Source organism: Rattus rattus, chromosome 7, assembly GCF_011064425.1.
Source record: "Rattus rattus isolate New Zealand chromosome 7, Rrattus_CSIRO_v1, whole genome shotgun sequence".
Taxonomy (NCBI): Eukaryota; Metazoa; Chordata; class Mammalia; order Rodentia; family Muridae; genus Rattus; species Rattus rattus.
Window position 1 is genome coordinate 7,864,977 of NC_046160.1, and position 19,598 is coordinate 7,884,574.

Here is a 19,598-nt window from a genome sequence, read left to right on the forward strand (position 1 = left end):
GAGAGACTAATAGCTGTCCCTGTGACCCTTTTCTGTTTGTGAGAACATTTAGAAATGTACATATGTGCCCTGAGTCCAGGAGTCTGGCGGGGTGTCCTGGGAGTCTGCACACTGCGCTTGTCCGTGTGACAGCGTCCTGCCCAGCTGCAGCTTACTCTGGACTTAGGGACTAAGTCTCTGTTCTTAGACACTCCCTTATTTTGTGTGTTTTGTTTTTGCTGTGTAGCAAGTCAGTCTGGCTTCATACTCACAGCCTCTGACCTCAGCCCCCTAAGCACCAGGATTTAGTCAATATGCACCACCTCTCCTGCTGTAGAGACTGCATTCTTGGTGGTCTTTTAGGTCCTGTCCTCTGAGGCGCTCTCAGCTCTGGAAATGTCCTCCAGTCTTTTCTGCTCTCCAAGACTATGCAGCACCCATCTTCTCCTGTCTCCTGCCCAGATACTCTGGAAAGCAATGGCTGTGTGGCTCAGGGTAGCTCTTTTCAGGGTGCGTGCGTGTGTGTGTGTGTGTGTGTGTGTGTGTGTGTGTGTGTGTGTGTGTGTGTGTAAGGAGTAGTAAGTTAAATAAATATTAAATAGTTTTATCTAGAAATCTTTTTTTAATATCCTTTGTAAAGGAAATAAACCTTCACACAAAGATAATAACAGAATCGCTCACAATATAAAATGCAGCTAACGGGGTTGGGGATTTAGCTCAGTGGTAGAGCGCTTGCCTAGCAAGCACAAGGCCCTGGGTTCGGTCCCCAGCTCCGAAAAAAAGAAAAAAGAAAAAAAATTAGCAAAATGCAGCTAACAATTTTTAGAAATTAGAAATAGCCAGAAGTACATTTGTAAGGATATTTAATTCAGTTGCTCATAACAGTGAAGAATTAGGGACAGCCTAAATATTCAACACCAAGTGTCATGTATGAGTCAAAGTCATTGATTATAAGACCCAGAATTACGGCTAACTGAAGCAGGAAGGGTTTACTGCAGTACTAGGTGAGTGTGTGGAGAACCAGTGCCAGAGGCGACAGAGCCAGGAACTGCCCAGCGGAGCTGCCACTGGTGATCACAGAGCACCTCACACTGCCATTGCTGCCTCTGAAAACAGGGGACACATACACTTCACCTGAATTAGATCCTCCTTGGTCATCCTCTGTGCAATAGAGGGGCCCTCCTTACAAGGCTGGCAGCTTTGCACATCAGGAAAGCCGTCCCGTTAGGCAGCCGGCATTACAGCTAGACTCAGTTAATGCTCCGTACAGGACAAAGCCAGAGAGAACACGAGCTGGAAGGTGGGTCCCTTTAACTAAATGTTTCAGCTTATTTCTACATTATGTGTATGGGTGTTTTGTATGCATGTATGCGTGTGTGTCACGTGCAGTTCTGGAGCCCTTTCTCCTTTTTTCTTGGATATTTTCTAAATCTTACCAAAGTACTGTCTGTGAGCTTTATTGTAACATCCCAGCAGATGAGGCAGAGTTTATGTGCTGATGATGCTTTTCTCACTTTTAAAACTGTCTAGTCACAGAAAAGGCAAAATCTAGTCTCCTGACTACTCTTAGTGTATGGCTCGATGATGTTAAACATTTACTCTGCTATGCACCGAGTCTCCAGATCTCAATTTTTATCTTTCAAAACTGAAACACGTATAGTATTGAACACTCTCCATTCCCTCCCTCCCAACCCCTGGAAGGCCTCCTTCTGCACTGTGTCCAAAGTCACCTCATGTGATGTTGTGCAGTCACCTCATGTGATGTCGTGCAGTCACCTCATGTGATGTCACACACAGTCACCTCATGTGATGTCACACACAGTCACCTCATGTGATGTCACACACAGTCACCTCATGTGATATCACACACAGTCACCTCATGTGATGTCACACACAGTCACCTCATGTGATGTCACACACAGTCACCTCATGTGATATCACACACAGTCACCTCATGTGGCGTCACGCACAGTCACCTCATGTGATGTCACACACAGTCACCTCACGTGATGTCGTGCAGTCACCTCATGTGGCGTCACGCACAGTCACCTCATGTGATGTCGTGCAGTCACCTCATGTGGCGTCACGCACAGTCACCTCATGTGATGTCACACACAGTCACCTCATGTGGCGTCACGCACAGTCACCTCATGTGATGTCGTGCAGTCACCTCATGTGGCGTCACGCACAGTCACCTCATGTGATGTCATGCAGTCACCTCATGTGGCGTCATGCCAGATTTACTCCTTGATGCTGCTTATCCGCTTAGCTGACCCTGATAGCGTCCATTGCAAGAGGCCCAGACTCTTGTCTGTGTGCGCATACCATGGTTTGCTTCTTCACCGTCCTAGTATTGCTTTAAGACCCCTCCAGCTCTTTGGGGTACATCTCTAGGAAGGAGTTACTAGATCAAAAGGAAAGCTTACCTTCGTTTTTGGGGAACTGCTATACTTTTTGCCAGTGACTATGATTTGCACACTTGCCAACAGTGCGAAAATAGCACAGCTTCTCACTGTCATCACCAGCTTGAAATTTTCTGACTGTTGTGGGGTTGTCTTACTCTAGCAGCCGTCCCAATGAATGCAGAGCTGTTCATTTTGTATAAGTAACAATAGGAGAAAAGGCAAACAAACTGAAGTCACAAGGTAAGTTCTCTGCGTTACGTAAGTGTCTGCTAAGGGTTTGAATGTTCTTCAGCCGTCTGTGAATTACCAGTGTACGAAGACTGGGCCGTCTTCCTTCAACCTGGATATGTGTTTATGCAGGAAGCTATTGTGGCGCTCATTTTACCAACCATTGAGTGATACAATGGTCGGTCTTCCTCCTTCTTTGACTAGGCCCCTTTCTTGGATGTTCTCAACACCATGATGGACACCACACTTCCGCTGACACTGGAAGAGTTGGAAGAGTGGGGGAACCCTTCGTCTGATGAGAAACACAAGAACTACATAAAGCGCTACTGTCCGTGCCAGAATATTAAGCCACAGGTAGGGAGCCGCACTGCCCTCACTGGCCGGAGAAGACCACCGAAGGGGCACCCGCCAAGCTGAGGCCAGAGCTGGAGGGCTCTGAGGCTGTCCCCTCTTAGGACACCTAGCCATTCTTCCGTGTCATGTCCACTCGTACTCCTTTCTGCCCCAGTGTCACAGCTCAGAGATGGTCCTGTCTAATAGGGTCAGATGAAGTCATGGTCTCTCTGGACAGAAAAAGGCTGTCCCAGGTAACGGGTAGCAGGCACCCTACTGAGGCCTGGAGGACAGGTTCTGATGAGAACGTCCTAGCATTGGGAACACTGCTCTCCCGGGAGGACGGTGGAGTAACATGGCTGCACTTTGTTCTCTCCCAGCATTACCCTTCAGTTCATATCACAGCGTATGAAAACGACGAGCGAGTGCCACTGAAAGGAATCGTGAACTACACCGAGAAGCTTAAGGAGGCCGTCGCAGAGCACAGCAAGGGAGCAGGGGAAGGTAGGAGGCTGCCTAACCAGGGACCCTGGCTAACAGCACTGCCCTCCGCCAACAGCGTGCTTCTTGTACAGACCCAACCATTGGCCTGTAATGCAGGGCCAGCTGTCCCTCCACTACCCAGCTAAGTCCACGCAGCTGTGGCTGCCTTGCCTTGGTAGGAACAATGGTGGATAAAGCGCACAGCTGGACTCAAGGCACAAAGGCAGTGTTGAGTGTGACTTGGGAAAGCTACTCAGATTCATCTAGGTAACCGTTACTGAGATGGTCTGCGGCTGCTCGGGAATGAATGGTCACTCATTTCCATTAGCTAAGAATTGTTCTGGGGCTGGAGAATTCGCACAGCACCCACGTGGCGGCCCACAGCTGTCTATAGCTTCATTGCTGGCCTTATTCTTTCTGCCTTTGCTGTTGGAGTAAAGTACTCAAAAGGGGTGGAGAGACGGGTCTCAGATTTCTGAAGATCTGAGTGCTTTTGTGTTAATCCTTTCAGGCTATCAGCCCCCCAACATTGTTTTAGATATTCAGCCTGGAGGGAACCATGTGATTGAGGATTCTCACAAAAAGGTATGTCACCCATCTCCTGTATGCTGCAGAGCTCCTGGGAGAGCTGCTTCCCAAATGTCAGGCCAGGAGCATGAAGGAGGGGGAGGGCACTGTACCCGAGCTGCTCTTTTAGGCGAGGGCGCTCTCTGCTAAGGACCAGCTGGTTCTTACTGTTAAAGACTCCAGGGTTAGGGTCACTCGCATAAAGGAAGACTAGGGAGCCAGGCTGGGTTCTAGCTGTCCTGTCTAACCCTCACGTGTGTTTCTTTTAGATCACAACCCAGATGAAATTCCTGTATGATGAACTTGGACTTGACAGCACTGATGCTTTCGAGGCTCTGAAGAAATACCTAAAAGTCTGAAACGCCGCTGCCTTCAGCCGGGACTGGAAACAATGGAAATAGTGATCAGTCTTATTTCCACTTGGTTTAGCGAAAGTGGGTTTTTTAAGTTATTCTATAACGTTTTAGAAGTTGTTTCTTTGTGTAATTTTGCTTCGTGTCCATACTCCTACTCTTCCCACCAGCACACACACCCTGGATGAACCTGGGCAAGTGTCTCCAGCCATGCGCCTGCTGATACAGAGAAGGTTCCCACCAGCACACACACCCTAGATGACTCTGGGCAAGCGTCTCCAGCCATGCGCCTTCTGATGTAGAGAAGGGAGCCAGAGGACGGGGCAGGAGAGCGCCAGGCCTCTCAGTCAGTCTTTTAACAGAATTCCACAATTCAGTGGCCTTCCTCTTTGCTAGTGAATAGTTTTCGGCTCCGTGGCTGTAAGTCAGTCATCTTGCAGTTTCCACAACCCCACTCTAAAGCAAAGAGTAGCATCTTTATACATAAATGCTTTAGCATTTGGGGGTAATCTTTTAAACATTTTATTGTCCTTCCAAACATTTGAGAATCTTACCTAAAACAATGCATTCGTGCTACAGAAATATCTAAGAGCTGGTGCCATTCCTGAGGACCTGTGCACGTGTGACGGCAAGCATGCCAGATGCAGGGCGGCCACCTCTTACAGAGCTGCCTAGCACGAGCTATACAGAAGGTCCAGCACGCTGGAGTAGCATGCACGGTTGGAAATAAAACATTTGTCTCTGAAAGCTTCCTGGTGATGGAGGAGAGTCTTCATTCTGTGTTCCAAGATGAGCCCCTCTCCCTTCTCCAGAAAAAGGGCACGGGTATCAACTTCACTGCCTTTGGAGGCTGGATTGGTACTTAATCTTATTCTCAGTTTTGTAGGAACATCTGAAATGGTTTCCTGTAGATTTAGCACAGTTGATGATTCTCCAAAATTCAGAACCACAAGGAAGACTTTATCTATGCCATCCAGCTCCCTGGTGTACACAACAGAGTGATTGTCGTCCCTCAAAAGGCAAAACCAGCCTCTGCTGAGAAGCAGCTCTCTGGCATGGAGTAGACTCAGATCCTGATAGAGCCTCAGTGCTGAGCTCGGCTGGGTTTTTTGGACCTGTTTTTTTAAAAAGAATATTCACACAAATGTTTTACTTTAAGACTTATCCCCACCCCATCCCCCCAGAAAAACCTTGCTTTCTTTGCCCTTTAAAATAACTGCCCCATTGTAAAGCGTCTGTAAATAGTGTATCCTCAAGTCAGATGCCTGGAAGCAAAAAGCCACCACCACAGGGGACCTGGACTTGGTTCTCTCTGTAGGACACCGCGGAGGGCACTGTGGTCAGAGGTCCTGGGTTCAGCAGACATGGATCTCAGATCACTGGCGATAGATGGCACCCTGCACACTGCAGTGCAAGTCAGCAAGTCTGTGTTCGCTTTCTCTGTGCTGGGCCGTAAAAGGTAGCTTTCGTGTCCTAAAGATGTGGGTCTACTTTACAGCTGCACAAACCTACCTAACGACACTGCTTTCCCACTCCTTTTCTCATAAGCACTTTCTGTCACCTCGTCCCCACAGGTGACACTGTCCGGCACACAACACCCTGTGACCGGGTTCACCTGCCTTCTGTCCCCTTCCTTGTAAGCATCACCTGTCTCGGACGTTCTCAACCCCTCCTCCTTTCTACATTATTTATTTAAGATAGATTATCAGACAGATAATTGCTGTGTCTAAGCGTATGTACATTCAATACATAATGCCAAATGATTTGTAGCCGTTGCCAAATCAACAGTAATGTTCCTCATGACACTCTTGCCAGCCTCGTCTCTGGGGTGGGGCTGTTGTTGTCTTTGGTATTGTGGTTCTTTCCCGGGAGATGCCTAACAATGAGTATTTACTGACTATCTCGTGGATGTTTAGAGATGTTCATTCTATCATCAGGCACGAAGTGTTCCTGGTCTGTGTCTGCGAGCGTCTGCGGCCGCTCACTCTCAGTAGCTTAGATAACGCATGAAGAGCAGTTTGGTGCCACTCGCTCACACGAGGGGCCCAGGACACTGCTCTCTTCTCCTTTCCTGTGAACTCTTCTCTGTAACCGTGAGCTTGTCTCTTTCTCTTCTCATTTCTCTCAGTACTCGTTTGATGTATCTTGACGCTTCAGTTAACATCATAAAGACTTGTGGGATTTGGTGGACTTGTCAATGCTTATCACTGTTTGAAAAATGCATTTCTCTCATATACTGCTTTCATATTGAATTCTATTTTGTCTGCTATTAAATATTTCCAAGCCCACTTTTGTAAGTCATTTTTTTCTCTAGGAAATGCATGCCCATAGTATGGGCTTCAGCTGCAAGAAGAATATAGTCAAGGCAAAGATTTCTTCAGCCATCCCCGGTCCCTTCCAGAGACAAGACCAACAGGCTGGCTGGCTGGCTGGCTGGCTGGCTGGCTGGCTGACTCCCTCCTTTTTTAGGTATCATGAAATGGTAACCCTGTGCCAGTGCAAGCATCTATAGGTGTGTTTACATAAGGTGCCGTGGACCACCCTGTGCTGTGTTTATATGTCAATAGTGCTCTCCATACTGGTGCATGCCTTTAATCCCAGCACTCAGGAGGCAGAGGCAGGCAGATCTCTGAGTTCAAGACCAGCGACAGCCAGGGCTACACAGAGAAACCCTGTCTTGAGAAGCAAAAAAAAAAAAAGGTGCCCTGCTCCTTACCCGAGCGACAATCGTTCCCATAATCTAATGACTGAGCTTTCTGTTGGGCAGACACAGTCATTTCTAACACTTCTCTTACAAACAGTGCCAGGCCTTGCATATCTATCATTTGCACATATGTAAGTATTCATAGATACAGATATGTAAGAGTAAACTACCAAGTCAGTATAAACATTCTTTTGACAGCTAAATCGCAAGCCTTCCTCCATTACAGTGGCCTGCACAATTGGTTTTTTTTTTTTTTTTTTCGGAGCTGGGGACCGAACCCAGGGCCTTGCGCTTGCTAGGCAAGTGCTCTACCACTGAGCTAAATCCCCAACCCCAGAATTGTTAATTATTTGTGTCCTTTCTTTTACCTATATCTCATATCTGGATTTTTGTCCTACCCAATCTGAATACTTTCATCTTTTAACATGAATCCAGCCTATTTGCATATGTAATACCTTGTTTCAACATCCCCTTGAAGCCTTGTTTCATCTTTTATTTATAATTATATTATTCTTTTGATTAGGGATTTCTCCTTAAGAGAAATTGGTGTGCAGATCAATTGGTGTGCAGTCCCCATCCCCTGGTGTTTTAGAAGGTACACATTTATGTCTCCTATCCCTTAAGACTTAGTGACCACTTTATAATAAGTTCCAGAGAAAAGGTAGGTAGACTTTCTGTAAAGACTTCTGAAGGAGTCCCGTTATAACTGAGAACTCTCGGGCATAGACTGAAGAACTAAACACAATGAATGGTCTTCATTGGGGGCACTACTATAGCAGGTCATATTCCACCAAAAACATGGCCTCCAAACTCCTTACAACTTGAAAATTGCAAGACTCATTTGTGATCGATCCTAAGAGTCTCAGTCAGGGTTTCCCACGTGCTCGGGATGTTGGGAAGCCTCCAAGGTGGAGGAAGCCCACCCCTTGTTCTAAGTTCACGTGACACTGCCGTCCATCGACACTTACATCCACATTCACTGTGTGGTAGTCAGAGTTTGTGGGGAGCCAGGTGTGGTTGGCCTCAGTAAACCCCGCATTTGAACTATTGTCCCACTGCATCGGTGACTTGGAGAGAAGGGCGTTCTATGTTGAAAGACCAAAAAGAAAGCAAGGATCAAGTTATTAGAAGAAATGCATCTGGCCCTTCCTGGCTACTTCTTGATTGCCCCTTCAGCTCTGAGCTGATGTCGGCACTCCCTGCTCTGATGGTGGAAGAGCAGCCTCGACATCCACAGACACGTCAGCGCCTGCCTCGGTTCCAAAGGAGCCCGTGATTCACTCTTCCAAACTGAACTTTCACATGTTTGCAATCTACTGCTTTTTTAAAAAACAGAACAGAGGATCTTAGAGTACTCCACTAGCAATTCATGACACCCCATCCTCCTGTGATAAACTGATGTCAGAGTAAAGAGCAGCCAGACTACACTGACCCTGACCTCTGCCTGCTCCTGTATCCGCCTGACGATCGTGTCTGAACACCCCCCCCCCGAGTGAGCTACCAGTAGGAAAAGTTTAAATTGACCAAATATTAAGGACACTGCCACACAAGGGAAAGTGAGTACATAAATTAAACGTCAGGATGTCGTCTGCTCAACAACTCATGTGAGAACAGCATCCCCACACAAACACAGCCACACAACGGTAACCTGGGAGACAGTGCTGTGACCACTTAGCGAACCTGTCAATAACCAGACCTGAGTCCCTAAGTATTTCGGGGGGAGAGAATAATGAATAATATACAAAGAAAGTCGCTGGTCCTCTGAGGACCTGCAGGGTCCTTGGCTTTGTCCGAGAAGCTCAGTTATGTGGCTCAGGAGGTGACGTTTCAGTGAGCTCCTTGACCACCAAGAAAGCAGATAACCCTTATTCTCCAGCAGTGGGAGAAACATGGCCAAGACTTCAACAGGAGCAGCAGTGGGAAGTGGGCAGTGTCATGGAGGCCCACGGCTAAAAGCCCATCATACTTACAGTGTCATAGCGCTCATTGAGGTTTGTAATGGAAATATCTCCCATCCCTATTTCTTCCCCATAGTAAGTTATGGGAGTTCCTGGGAGTGTGAACAGAAGCATGTTCATGGCGTTGACATACTCGCTCCCTACTCGAGAAGTCAGCCGAGAAGTCTCTGGTCCGCCAATCTAAAAGGCAAATAGTTTTAAGAGCACACCTCTACATGCAATTCCATGAAAGAATTATTCCCTGCTTGAAATGGAAAGTCCCCCGGGCTGAAGGTCACCACAAAAAAAACACTGCTATGGGGAAGCCCAGAGGTGGGTCCTGAGCCCACCACCTGCTGACCTTGTGCTATATTGGCTACTGTGCTGACTAGTGTTATGTCAACATGATGCAAGCTAATGTCATCTGAGAGGAAGGAACCTCAATTGAAAAAATGTCCCCGTGAGATTGGGCTGCAGGTAAGCCTATACGGCATTTTCTTAACTGTTGGCTGATGTGCAATGGCCCAGCCCACTGTGCACCCACAGTGCCATTCCTGGGCTGGCGGCCCTAAATCCTGTAAGAAGGCAGAGCTATGACGTACTTGTGCACCTTAATCCCAGATTAAGTAGGTCTCTGTGTGAGTTCGAGGCCAGCCTAGTCTACAGAGCAAGTTCCAGAACAGCCAGTGAGAGAGAGAGAGAGAGAGAGAGAGAGAGAGAGAGAGAGAGAGAGAGAGAGAGAGAGAATAGGTAAAAAAAGACAGGGACATCTACTGTGTGTTTGTTGTTTTTGCTGCTCCCCCAGCATAGCTGTAGCCATTTTGGTCCATGCCTGCCAGTCATTGTTACTGACACAGGAAAATAACTTGACTCAGAGCAAGGTCAAGCTGACCACATACCTTATTCTATTATGAGGTTTGTTCTTGGAAATATCACAACCATAAGCTCCACTTAGGACCAACCGAAAGGCCAATTAGAACTGTTCTGTCTAGCTAGCCAAAATAGCTGACCACTGGGCAGCACTCTCTGCACCTGAACATGAGCTCATGGTAGGTTTTTCCTATATGGGCTGACCCTGAGAAATATTCATGGTCACAATCATTTCCCAAGTCTGGTCTGTGGCCCTGATCAATCAATCTTGGGGTGCGTGTTCAATAACTATGCTTACTTGACTGAGGCTGGAGTCTGAGTGGTTGGTGCTGTGATTCCCAGACTTCAACGGTTTTGACATTCTAACTCCAAAACCAGTTTCTAGAGGCAAGTTGGGAACCCAGGGAGAGAGCTCAGGTAGTGCCTGTTGCACCATTGTAAGCCCTGAATTTGATCCCAACATCCTTGCAAAACAGCACACCCTAGTGACCCCATCACTGGGGAGGTGGGGGAGGCACACAGATCCCTGGGGCACTGGCCAGACAAGCCAGCCTAACTGGAGAGCCCCAGGCTGCAGAGAGAGACCTCAAAAATCAAGGTGCACAGGCCCTAAGAAGCAACAACACCCAAGGTTGACTCTGCTCCTTGTACATACATGCACACAAACACACACATACATACAGGCATGTATGAACATGCACACACGTATATGAATGTGCATACATACCAAGACAAAAGGTAAGTTAATTCTTACAAAGAAATTTACAAAGCTGGGCATGGTGACTTGTGCTTGTAGTCCCAGGGCATAAGATGTAGATCCCTCCAGCTGGGGAGGTCATGAATTTGAGATCAGTGTAGGCTACAAAACAAGACTCTGTCTTGGAAAAAAAAGCGCATAGTCTAAGCTGACATTTTCTGATGTATTCTGTAACTGTATATGATTTCCATGTGGTAAATGCTCAGGTTGATATCAGGACACATGAAGCTTACGAATGCACCTGATGACTTCGCCAACGGGCCAGATCCAGTGGGCAGACCGAGCACAGCGCTTTGCTGCTTAAAGAGCATGTTCTTATCCCCTCACATAAAGGGGTGCCAACAATTGTGTCCATTTCACAGATGAAGGAACGTAGAGAAAGGGCAATATTCAAATTACAATATGCCAGACAAACAGCCTTTGGCTGAAAACTTGATTGCTATAATCTGCAAAAGGAGGCATCTTTCTTTTTCCTTAAACTGCTAAGGTAACCCCCATAACTGTATCTTTGTGAATCATTAAAGTGATTCTCTAGTTTTATGGCCAGAAAACTCAGTCATCTGCTGTCTTCTTCTCAGTGCTCTTAGGTATTGGGCAAACTGATTTCTGAAGTCGTCGGACACAGAGTAAGTTCTTCCTTTTCGGAGTCGATATTGCACTGTCTTTTCCTGAGTAGCTCAAAGACGTGGACACATCTTCTTGACCTCACAGACTGAGAACAATCCCAGGCACCTATGACACTAGAAACTGTCAAAATACTCTTTGTAACTGCTAAAACAACATCCTAAAAGCTGTGACATCGGGGTCCAGACAACTGCCAGAATATGGGTCAGAAAACAGCTCCTCAAGGCAGGGACCTTCAGGTCACTGGCGAAGCACATGCTCGGCATACGTGAGGACCTGGGTTCAAACTCCAGCATCACCAACAAAATGAATCAATTTTTAAAATCTCCCAGATAAGGAAAATGTTAGCAAAAACTAAAAATTCCACATTTTTCAGAATACTTAAAATGAACTAAAGGCAATTCCACTGGCAATTAACTTATTCAGCAAAGAACAGTGGGCTTCGTATCAATCGTGTCTTAACTTTCCCTAATTCCCCTCTGGTTAAGTCCATGATATGTTCTACAACCTCACAAGCCTCAGCTGAAAACAGAGGGGTGACAGTCTTGGGCAGGGATGCATGGGTTTAACGTTCAATGGATGCTGCATTGTCTGGGACCTGCTACTACGTAAACTTCCCGGCAGCTCACTTTCCCTTGATTGTTTATCTAAGCTAACTCAGGGTTAACAATGCAAACAGCTGGAGTCTCATTCCTCATAACATTTGGGACAACATTTTGCCTTTGTATGTCCGTGACATTATACCAACCGAGGCTAAACTAAGGCCCAGAAGAACCAGAAGAAACACTTGGGGAGTGATGTCATAGATGCCCAAGAGAGGTCTGCAAACCTTCCTTTGTATGAAGGGGTCCTCCAGCATCCCGGAAGGCCCTGGAAGACTCTGTGTAATCTTTCATCTCCACTGGCTCAGCAAAAGTAGACAGTGAAGACTGAAGCAGAGTTGTGAGGTTGTGCTGGAAGTTTTCCCCTGCACACAAAGAACCCCTCAACAATGTCGGGGAGATCCTCAGTTCAAGGCATCTCAAGACTCTCCCCGAGGCTGGAGAAATGGCTGAGGGGCTAATGGCAAAGACTGGAATTTGGCTCCCAAGGCCGCTCACATCTACCTATAACTTCAACTCCATGGATCGAACACCCTCTTTGACCCCCACAGGCCCTGGACTCATGCTCACACACACAACAGACATATACACATACACAGAATTCAAAAAATCAAAAGAAAAATGTATTTTTTAAAAGCATCTCCAGTTGGGGTTGGGGGATTTAGCTCAGTGGTAGAGCGCTTGCCTAGGAAGCGCAAGGCCCCAATGCTCAGTCCCCAGCTCAAAAAAAGAACAAAAAAAAAAAAGCATCTCCAGTTATTAATTTACAAAGCAGAGACTTCTCTGGCCACACAAAAACAAAGAACACAAACTTCATAGAACACATCTAGGAGACAAGACAACAAACACTACACAAAAGAAAAATACCATTTCTAGAATTACCCACTATGTAATATACTGTATTTTATACTAAAATAACAGGTCTCCCCAAAAACAAAACCCTGACATGCAAAGTAACAAAAATATGGCATAGCATAAATATGGGAAAGTTGATGGAAAAATGTTGCTAAGACTAAAAAGAAAAAGAAAACTAAACCAAAATTTAAAAAATATGCCTTTAATCCAAGAGGAAGGTGAATCTCTGTGAGTTCAAAGCCAGCCCATTCTTACAGAGTGGGTGCCAGGACAGCCAGGACTACACAGAGAAACCCTGACTAAAAAAGAAAGAAAGAAAGAGGGGGGGGGGGGAGGGAGAGAGAGAGAGAAACAAAGAAACAAAGAAAAAAACAAAGAAAATTAAAAAAGAAACACTGAATTATAGAAATTTTTAAAAGACTGTTATACTGTTTAGTTTTATATGTAAAATTTATAAATGACATGAAAAATATTTAGGCTTACTAACAAAGCCTTTAAATCACATGTGTGTCACATATATGTCATTATATGTGTCGTATGTATGTGTCCTCCCTATACGTGTCCTATATATGTGTCATATATTTCCAGAGATCTTAGGCTGTAGCTAAGAACTGCAAGCATGAGGATCATGTCTCACACATACGAATACGGATAATTCTGAGAAGAATCGACTAGGATGTTCGGAGTTGAAAAGCACAAGGACAGAAACTGAAGTTTCCCTAAGAAAGCCTGACAGCTTTGAATTGCTAGTGGCCTCAGAAGGCTTGAAATCAGGTCAGCTGAAACAGCTAAGCTGAAAACAAGGAGAAGAATGGAGACAACTGAGCAGCATCTCTGAGACCTGTGGGACATATCATGCACAGTGTGTGCATGAAAGAAATCTCAAGAAAAAAGGGCCCAGCAGCTACGACTCACAAACCATAGGAAGCTCAAGAAGAAGAAAGACCACAGTGAGGATGCTTCAGTCCTACTTAGAAGAGGGAACAAAATAATCATGGAAGGTAGAGGGAGGGAGGGACCTGGTAGGGAGAGAGTAGGGGGAGGGAAAAGGGGGGCAGGATCAGGTATGGGAGGAGACAGGGGAGAAGTACAGAGGGTAAAGAAATTGAACTGAGATGTAATAGCAGTGGGGGATGGGGAAGTGGGGGTAACCACTACAAAGCCCCAGACACCAGGAAAGCAAGAGGCTCCCAGGACCCAGACGGGATGACACTAGCTGAAATACCCCACAAAGGGGAGGGAGAACCTGTTGAGATCATATCCAGAGGTTAGGCACAGCCCCTGTTTGAGGGATGGGGCCACCCACCCATCTCAAAAATATTAACCCAGAACTGCTCCTGTCTAAAGGAAATGCAGGGCAAAGAGTGGAGCAGAGACTGAGGGAAAGGCCATCCAGAGACTGCCCCACCTGGGGATCCATCCCATCTGCTGACCCCAAATCCAGCCACTATTGCTGATGCCAAGAAGTGCTTGCTGACAGGAGCCTGCTATAGCTGTCTCCTGAGAGGCTCTGCCCGAGCATGACAAATACAGAGGCAAATGCTTGCAGCCAACTATCGGACTGAGCACAGGGTCCCTGATGGAGGAGTTAGGGGAAGAGTGAAGGAGCTGAAGGGGTTCGCAACTCTATAGGAAGAACAACAATATCAACCAACCAGACCCCCCCCCCAGAGCTCCCAGGGACTAAACCACCAACCAAAGAGTATACATGGAGGGACCCATGGCTCCAGCTGCATATGTAGCAGAGGATGGCCTTGTCAGGCATCAGTGGGAGGGGAGGCCCTTGGTCCTGTGGAGGCTCGATGCCCCAGCATATGGGGAATGCTAGGATGGTGAGGTGGAAGTGGGTGGAAGGGTAGGGGAGCTCCCTCATAGAAGCAGAGGGGTGGGGTGGGGTAGGTGGTTTGCAGAGGGGAAAACAGGAAGGGGGATAATATTTGAAATGTACATAAATAAAATAACCAACACACACACACACACACACACACACACACACACACAGATCCAAAATGGGTCTCGCTGTGTAACCTTTTTGGCCTGAAAGTCTCTATGAAGATCAGGCTTGCCTTGGATTCATAAAGATCTGCCTGCTTCTGACCCCAGCGTGTGCCACCATGGCTAGCCATCCCTTTCCTTTTAAAATTAAAATGCAAGATAAATGTTTAAAGCAGAAAGAGAACAGGATACAGAATAAAGATCTACAGAAAAATGTACAGCTAAGTAATGTTTGTATTTATCCTGCATTATTCCTGTCATGGCCTGCCAGCTATTCCACACTAATGCTGTGATATGCCTGCCAGTCACTGACACAGAGAGGTGACTCTGCTCAAGGCCATGCTACCACACACCCTGTTCTGTTCTGAATGTTCTCTATGAGGTTTGCTAATCTTAAGAAATTCGTAAAGCTTTATATAGGACCCATCAAATCAGAGGTCAATATGAATTGTTATATCTAAACTATCATAAGTCGGAGCTGACCACCAGGCAGCACTTCCTGCACCTGTGTATGCACTCATTGTGGGTTTTATGGGGTTTTTCCTTTATAAGCTGACAGGAAAAGATATCCATTGTCATAGTTCAGGTAATTCTGAGCCGTGTCCCTGATCTGAACAGTATTAGGGTGTGCATTCAATAAACTATCCTTGCTTAACTGAGATCAGTGTTTATATGGTTTGTGTGGCGATTCCTGTACCCCAACATTTACAAATGTCCAAAAGGATTAAATGGGCTGGAGAGATGGCTCAGTGGTTAAGAGCACTGACTGCTCTTCCAGAGGTCCTGAGTTCAATTCCCAGCAACCACATGGTGGCTCACAACCATCTGTAATGAGATCTGATGCCCTCTTCTGGTGTGTCTGAGGACAGCTACAGTGTATTCATATGTAATAAATCTTTTTTTAAAAAAAAGTTTTAAAATACTTGAGTGTGTAATACAAAGAAAATATAGTAAACTAAACTTAATTTCTAGCAGCGGGGCTGCACTTTAATCCCAGTACTAGGGAGGCAGAGGCAAAGGGATCTCTGAGCTCAAGGCCAGCCTGGGCTGCAGAGTAAGTTCCAGGACAGCCAGGGTCACACGGAGAAACCCTGACTCAAGAAGAGGGGTGGGGGGAGACAAGAAAAAGAAAAAATGAATGAAAAGAAAAGAAGAAAAGAAAGGAAGGAAGGAAGAAGAAAGAGAGAGAGAGAGAGAGAGAGAGAGAGAGAGAGAGAGAGAGAGAGAGAGAAGATTAATTTCGTAGTGAAGAGACTGTGTGTAAATGTAGTGCATGTGAGGGCAAAGGGCATGGTGTCTCTGACGTGGTGGCAATGAAGACAGTAAGCTGCTGTGGTGGTCAGGAATGTCCTGTTCGTTCACACGCAGTCCTTGCTTGTTGACCTCCATGTCGACACCTGCTGCTCCACTCCGGAAGAGCCCTACGCCAGTTTCTACCTGTGTATCATGTTGTAGTGTGTACCCACCCTGTGTTTAGACACTAGTGCTCACCAGGGTTCAGATACCTACAGGGCGCCATACAGATACACTGTTGCTTCACAGCCTAGGAGCACAGGCCATGTGTAGAAAGGGAAGAGCCTTCCAGAATCTCTGTGAATCGTAAGCTGGAATTTAGGATAAAATTAGGTTTGACAGCCATCCCTGGCCAAGATTAGTGGAATTCTAAGCACAGATAAATATTCATTAAGTATTGATCTAGTTGTGTGGATAATGTCCTCCTCTTCATTATAAGAGCCATGTGCTGACATTTTCATGTCAACTGGCACAAGCTAAAGTCATCTGAGAAAAGGGAACCTCAGTTGAGAAAATGCCACCATAGGACCGGGCTGTAGGCAAGCCTGTAGGGCATGTTCCTAATTAATGATTGATGGAGGAGGGCCCAGCGCTTTATGTGTGGGTGGTGCCATCATCCCTGGGCAGGTGGCCCCAGTTCTATAAGAGAGCAATCTGAGCAAGCCATGGGCAGCATCCCTCCATGGCCTCTGCATCAGCTCCTGCTTCCAGGTTCCTGCCCTGTCTAAGTTCCTGTTCTGACTTTCCTCAGTGATGAACTACAGTACAGAAATGTAAAGCAAATTTCCTCCTTTCCTCCCCAATTTCCTTTTTGGTCATGGTGTTTCGTCACAGTAATAGAAACCCTAACTAAGACAAGCCTATCAGAAGCTAGGACAGACTTAAGCACTAGAACTGAGTAAGGTCACTTAGGGACAAAGGTGCACAGTAGAGGTGACTGTCCCGGAAGTGCAACAGATCACTGTGTGCTATGCACGAGGGCTCACCATCCAGTTGGGCCATTTTCCTTCCGGCATGTTTTCCATCCAGGATGTGATAGCTTCGTACACAGTATGCCCGGAAAGAGTGTCTAGTGTGGCTAAGTACTTGTTGAAAGGGAAGTCAGCTTCCTGGATAAATGACAGGCCATAGTACACCATGGTCCTCTCGATGCTCTCAGCTGACACCTCCGTCCCCATGAACCTGGAAGAGTTGGCACACTTTGCTGTCTTCGCTGCTGACACGAGCGTGGGAACAACTCAGGAGCCACTCAGAGCTGTGAGTGAAAGGTGGGGCCTCATAGGTCAGCGCAGTCTCAGACTTCGTCAGAACTTCAGCCACAGAGGGGACAGTTATGTCACACCTCTCTGCAAGGCTCAGGGACCGTCACGGAAGAGGGGACAGAAAGATTGTAAGAGGCAGAGGTCCTGAGGACTGGGTCAGCGCCTTCTGGATCTGACAGCTGTACTCAGTCTCGCAGTGGCCATGGTGCTGACACGGGGTAGGACCAGCCGACATTCTAACATGGAGGGTGAGGATCCATCGTGAGCCCGCCTACCCCTATCTAACATGGAGGGTGAGGATCCATCGTGAGCCCGCCTACCCCAGCTGAGAAGCCACTGACAGTTGGTGGCTGGTAGGAGCAGGAGAGTTCATTTCCTTTAAGGGTGAGCTTCCTGCTATGCTGACCACACTCCAGTAGATGCTCCCACGTGCGTGAGTGGACTGTTTTTTAAAGAGGACATAAAATTGGGAGGGGTGAGTATGGAGAGTAGCTCTGGGGAGTTAATAGGAAGAGTGGAGTTGAATATAGTCAAATATAACAAAGAATTAATAAAAATATTTTTAGTAAGGGAGTCACATGTGTAATTGGCCAGGGCTCTCCAAGAACAGCACACAAAAGCAGAATGTGGTTCTCCAACAACACTGCTCTCTGTTTTCAACACCTAACTGAGACTCTAACATCTCAAAGACCTTCTTTGGGCATTTCCATCAATCTACTTAGAACTTCGAGTCTATACCTTCAGTAACAAGGTTTCTCCTCGTTATTGACACCCACTCTGAAATACACTGAGAATGATAAAGTCACCTGAACTGTCCCCATCAGTGCTGCATTAAGCTGGCTGAGGTGGCACACTGATGGGAAGCCCAGTCCTCCTCCTCCTCCTCCTTCTCTCCTCCTCCTCCTTCCTCCTCCTCCTCCTCCTCCTCCTCCTCCTCCTCCTCCTCCCTCCCCTCCTCCTCCTCCTCCTCCTCCTCCTCCTCTTCCTCCTCCTCCTCTTCCTCCTCCTCCTCTTCTCCCTCCTCCTCCCTTTCCTCCTCCTCCTCCTCCTCCTCCTCCTCCTCCTCCTCCTCCTCCTCCTCCTCCTCCTCCTTCTCAGACAGAGTTTCTCTGTTACCCTGGCTGTCCTGGAACCCTCTCTGTAGACGGGGTTGGCCTCAGTCTCAGAGATCTGCCTGTGTGCCCTGAGCACCACAGTCAGTCTGTGGTGAGTCACTCCCGCCTCTGTCATTACTCCCAGGGTCCAGTCCTTCTCCAAGGGATTCTTAGCTGCTCTCACAAGTCTGTCAGGCTAGCTACCTAGTGATACAAGGTATACCCTTTATCCAGGGCTCTTAAGACTAGACATATCTCAAATTTTGTAAGATTTTGCATCCTTAGAATAGCTCTATAGAGCTTTACTGGCTCAGAGACCCTACTCCAAAGTGAGAAATTCAAAATGCCCCCAGAATCTTTAGATTTTCATATTAGGGATCTTAACTTAGAACTTCACCGTGTTTCTTACATGCCAGATACTATCATAAGGGATTTACATACATTATCTCATCTGTTCTCACAATAGTTCTCTAAGTCTCGTTACCATTGTTTATGAGAAAACCCATTCCTGCTAACAGACAACCCCAAGGTCACCAAGATACAGAGCAGGACCCCACCTCAGCTCCTTGATCTCGAAGCTGTGCTAACCACAGGGAAACAATCCAGTTGGAATGTTTGAGCCCACACTATCCAAGAAACATAATCCCAGCAATATCGATGAAAATAACAGCTCATGGGGCTGGAGAAATACAAATTCGAAGTGCTCCTGAAGAGGATTCAAGTTCACATCCCAGCACCCATGCCAGGTGACCCAACGACCTGTAACTCCTCCTCCGGGGAATCAGCACCCTCTTCTCACCTATGAAGGCACCACACTCACGGGTACAAAATTCACACAGAGGTAGAGATGGAGAACCACAAGGTTACTCTGTGACCTCCACGTGTGCACCATGACACACATGCCGTTACACACACACACACACACACATACATACATACATACATACATACATACACACAAAACAATAATAAAATATAATTATAGTTATGCAGGCCTTTTTATAATATAAGTCGGGCCTATGGTTACCGGTATCTGCCAGGCTCCCGGCTGAACTGGTTCATGGTCTGCCGGAAGTCCCGGACAAGGTCATGCATTCCCACCTGGGTAGTGGTGAAGTCGTGGTACAGTTCCGAGTAGCGGGTCACTGTGTCCTGGGGAAAGCGGGACAGCATAATATTAGGATCGTTTCACACCAACCCTGGTTCCATGTCTTTGCAGACGACTTGACCTAAGGAGATACTTGCTCAATGATGATC

At 46.8% G+C, this 19,598-nt stretch overlaps 2 protein-coding genes across 5 annotated transcripts in view; one reads left to right on the forward strand and one right to left on the reverse strand.

The window, feature by feature from the left end:
- Positions 1–4,481, forward strand: part of Prepl (prolyl endopeptidase like) — a 28,800-nt gene extending 24,319 nt beyond the window's left edge. For all 4 annotated transcript variants that reach the window (XM_032908742.1, XM_032908740.1, XM_032908739.1 and 1 more), the window contains 4 exons: positions 2,817–2,966; positions 3,326–3,449; positions 3,940–4,013; positions 4,265–4,481. In XM_032908742.1, the coding sequence (XP_032764633.1) occupies positions 2,817–2,966; positions 3,326–3,449; positions 3,940–4,013; positions 4,265–4,354 (438 nt within the window). In that variant the 3' untranslated portion in view covers positions 4,355–4,481. The remainder of the gene's footprint in view (positions 1–2,816; positions 2,967–3,325; positions 3,450–3,939; positions 4,014–4,264) is intronic.
- Positions 4,482–4,846: 365 nt separating this feature from the next.
- The window catches only part of Slc3a1 (solute carrier family 3 member 1), a 33,115-nt gene continuing 18,363 nt past the window's right edge, over positions 4,847–19,598 (reverse strand). The window contains exons 6-10 of the mRNA XM_032908745.1: positions 19,369–19,493; positions 16,972–17,167; positions 9,023–9,190; positions 8,021–8,137; positions 4,847–5,463 (exon numbers count right to left, since the gene is read on the reverse strand). Of these exons, the coding sequence (XP_032764636.1) occupies positions 5,020–5,463; positions 8,021–8,137; positions 9,023–9,190; positions 16,972–17,167; positions 19,369–19,493 (1,050 nt within the window). The 3' untranslated portion in view covers positions 4,847–5,019. The remainder of the gene's footprint in view (positions 5,464–8,020; positions 8,138–9,022; positions 9,191–16,971; positions 17,168–19,368; positions 19,494–19,598) is intronic.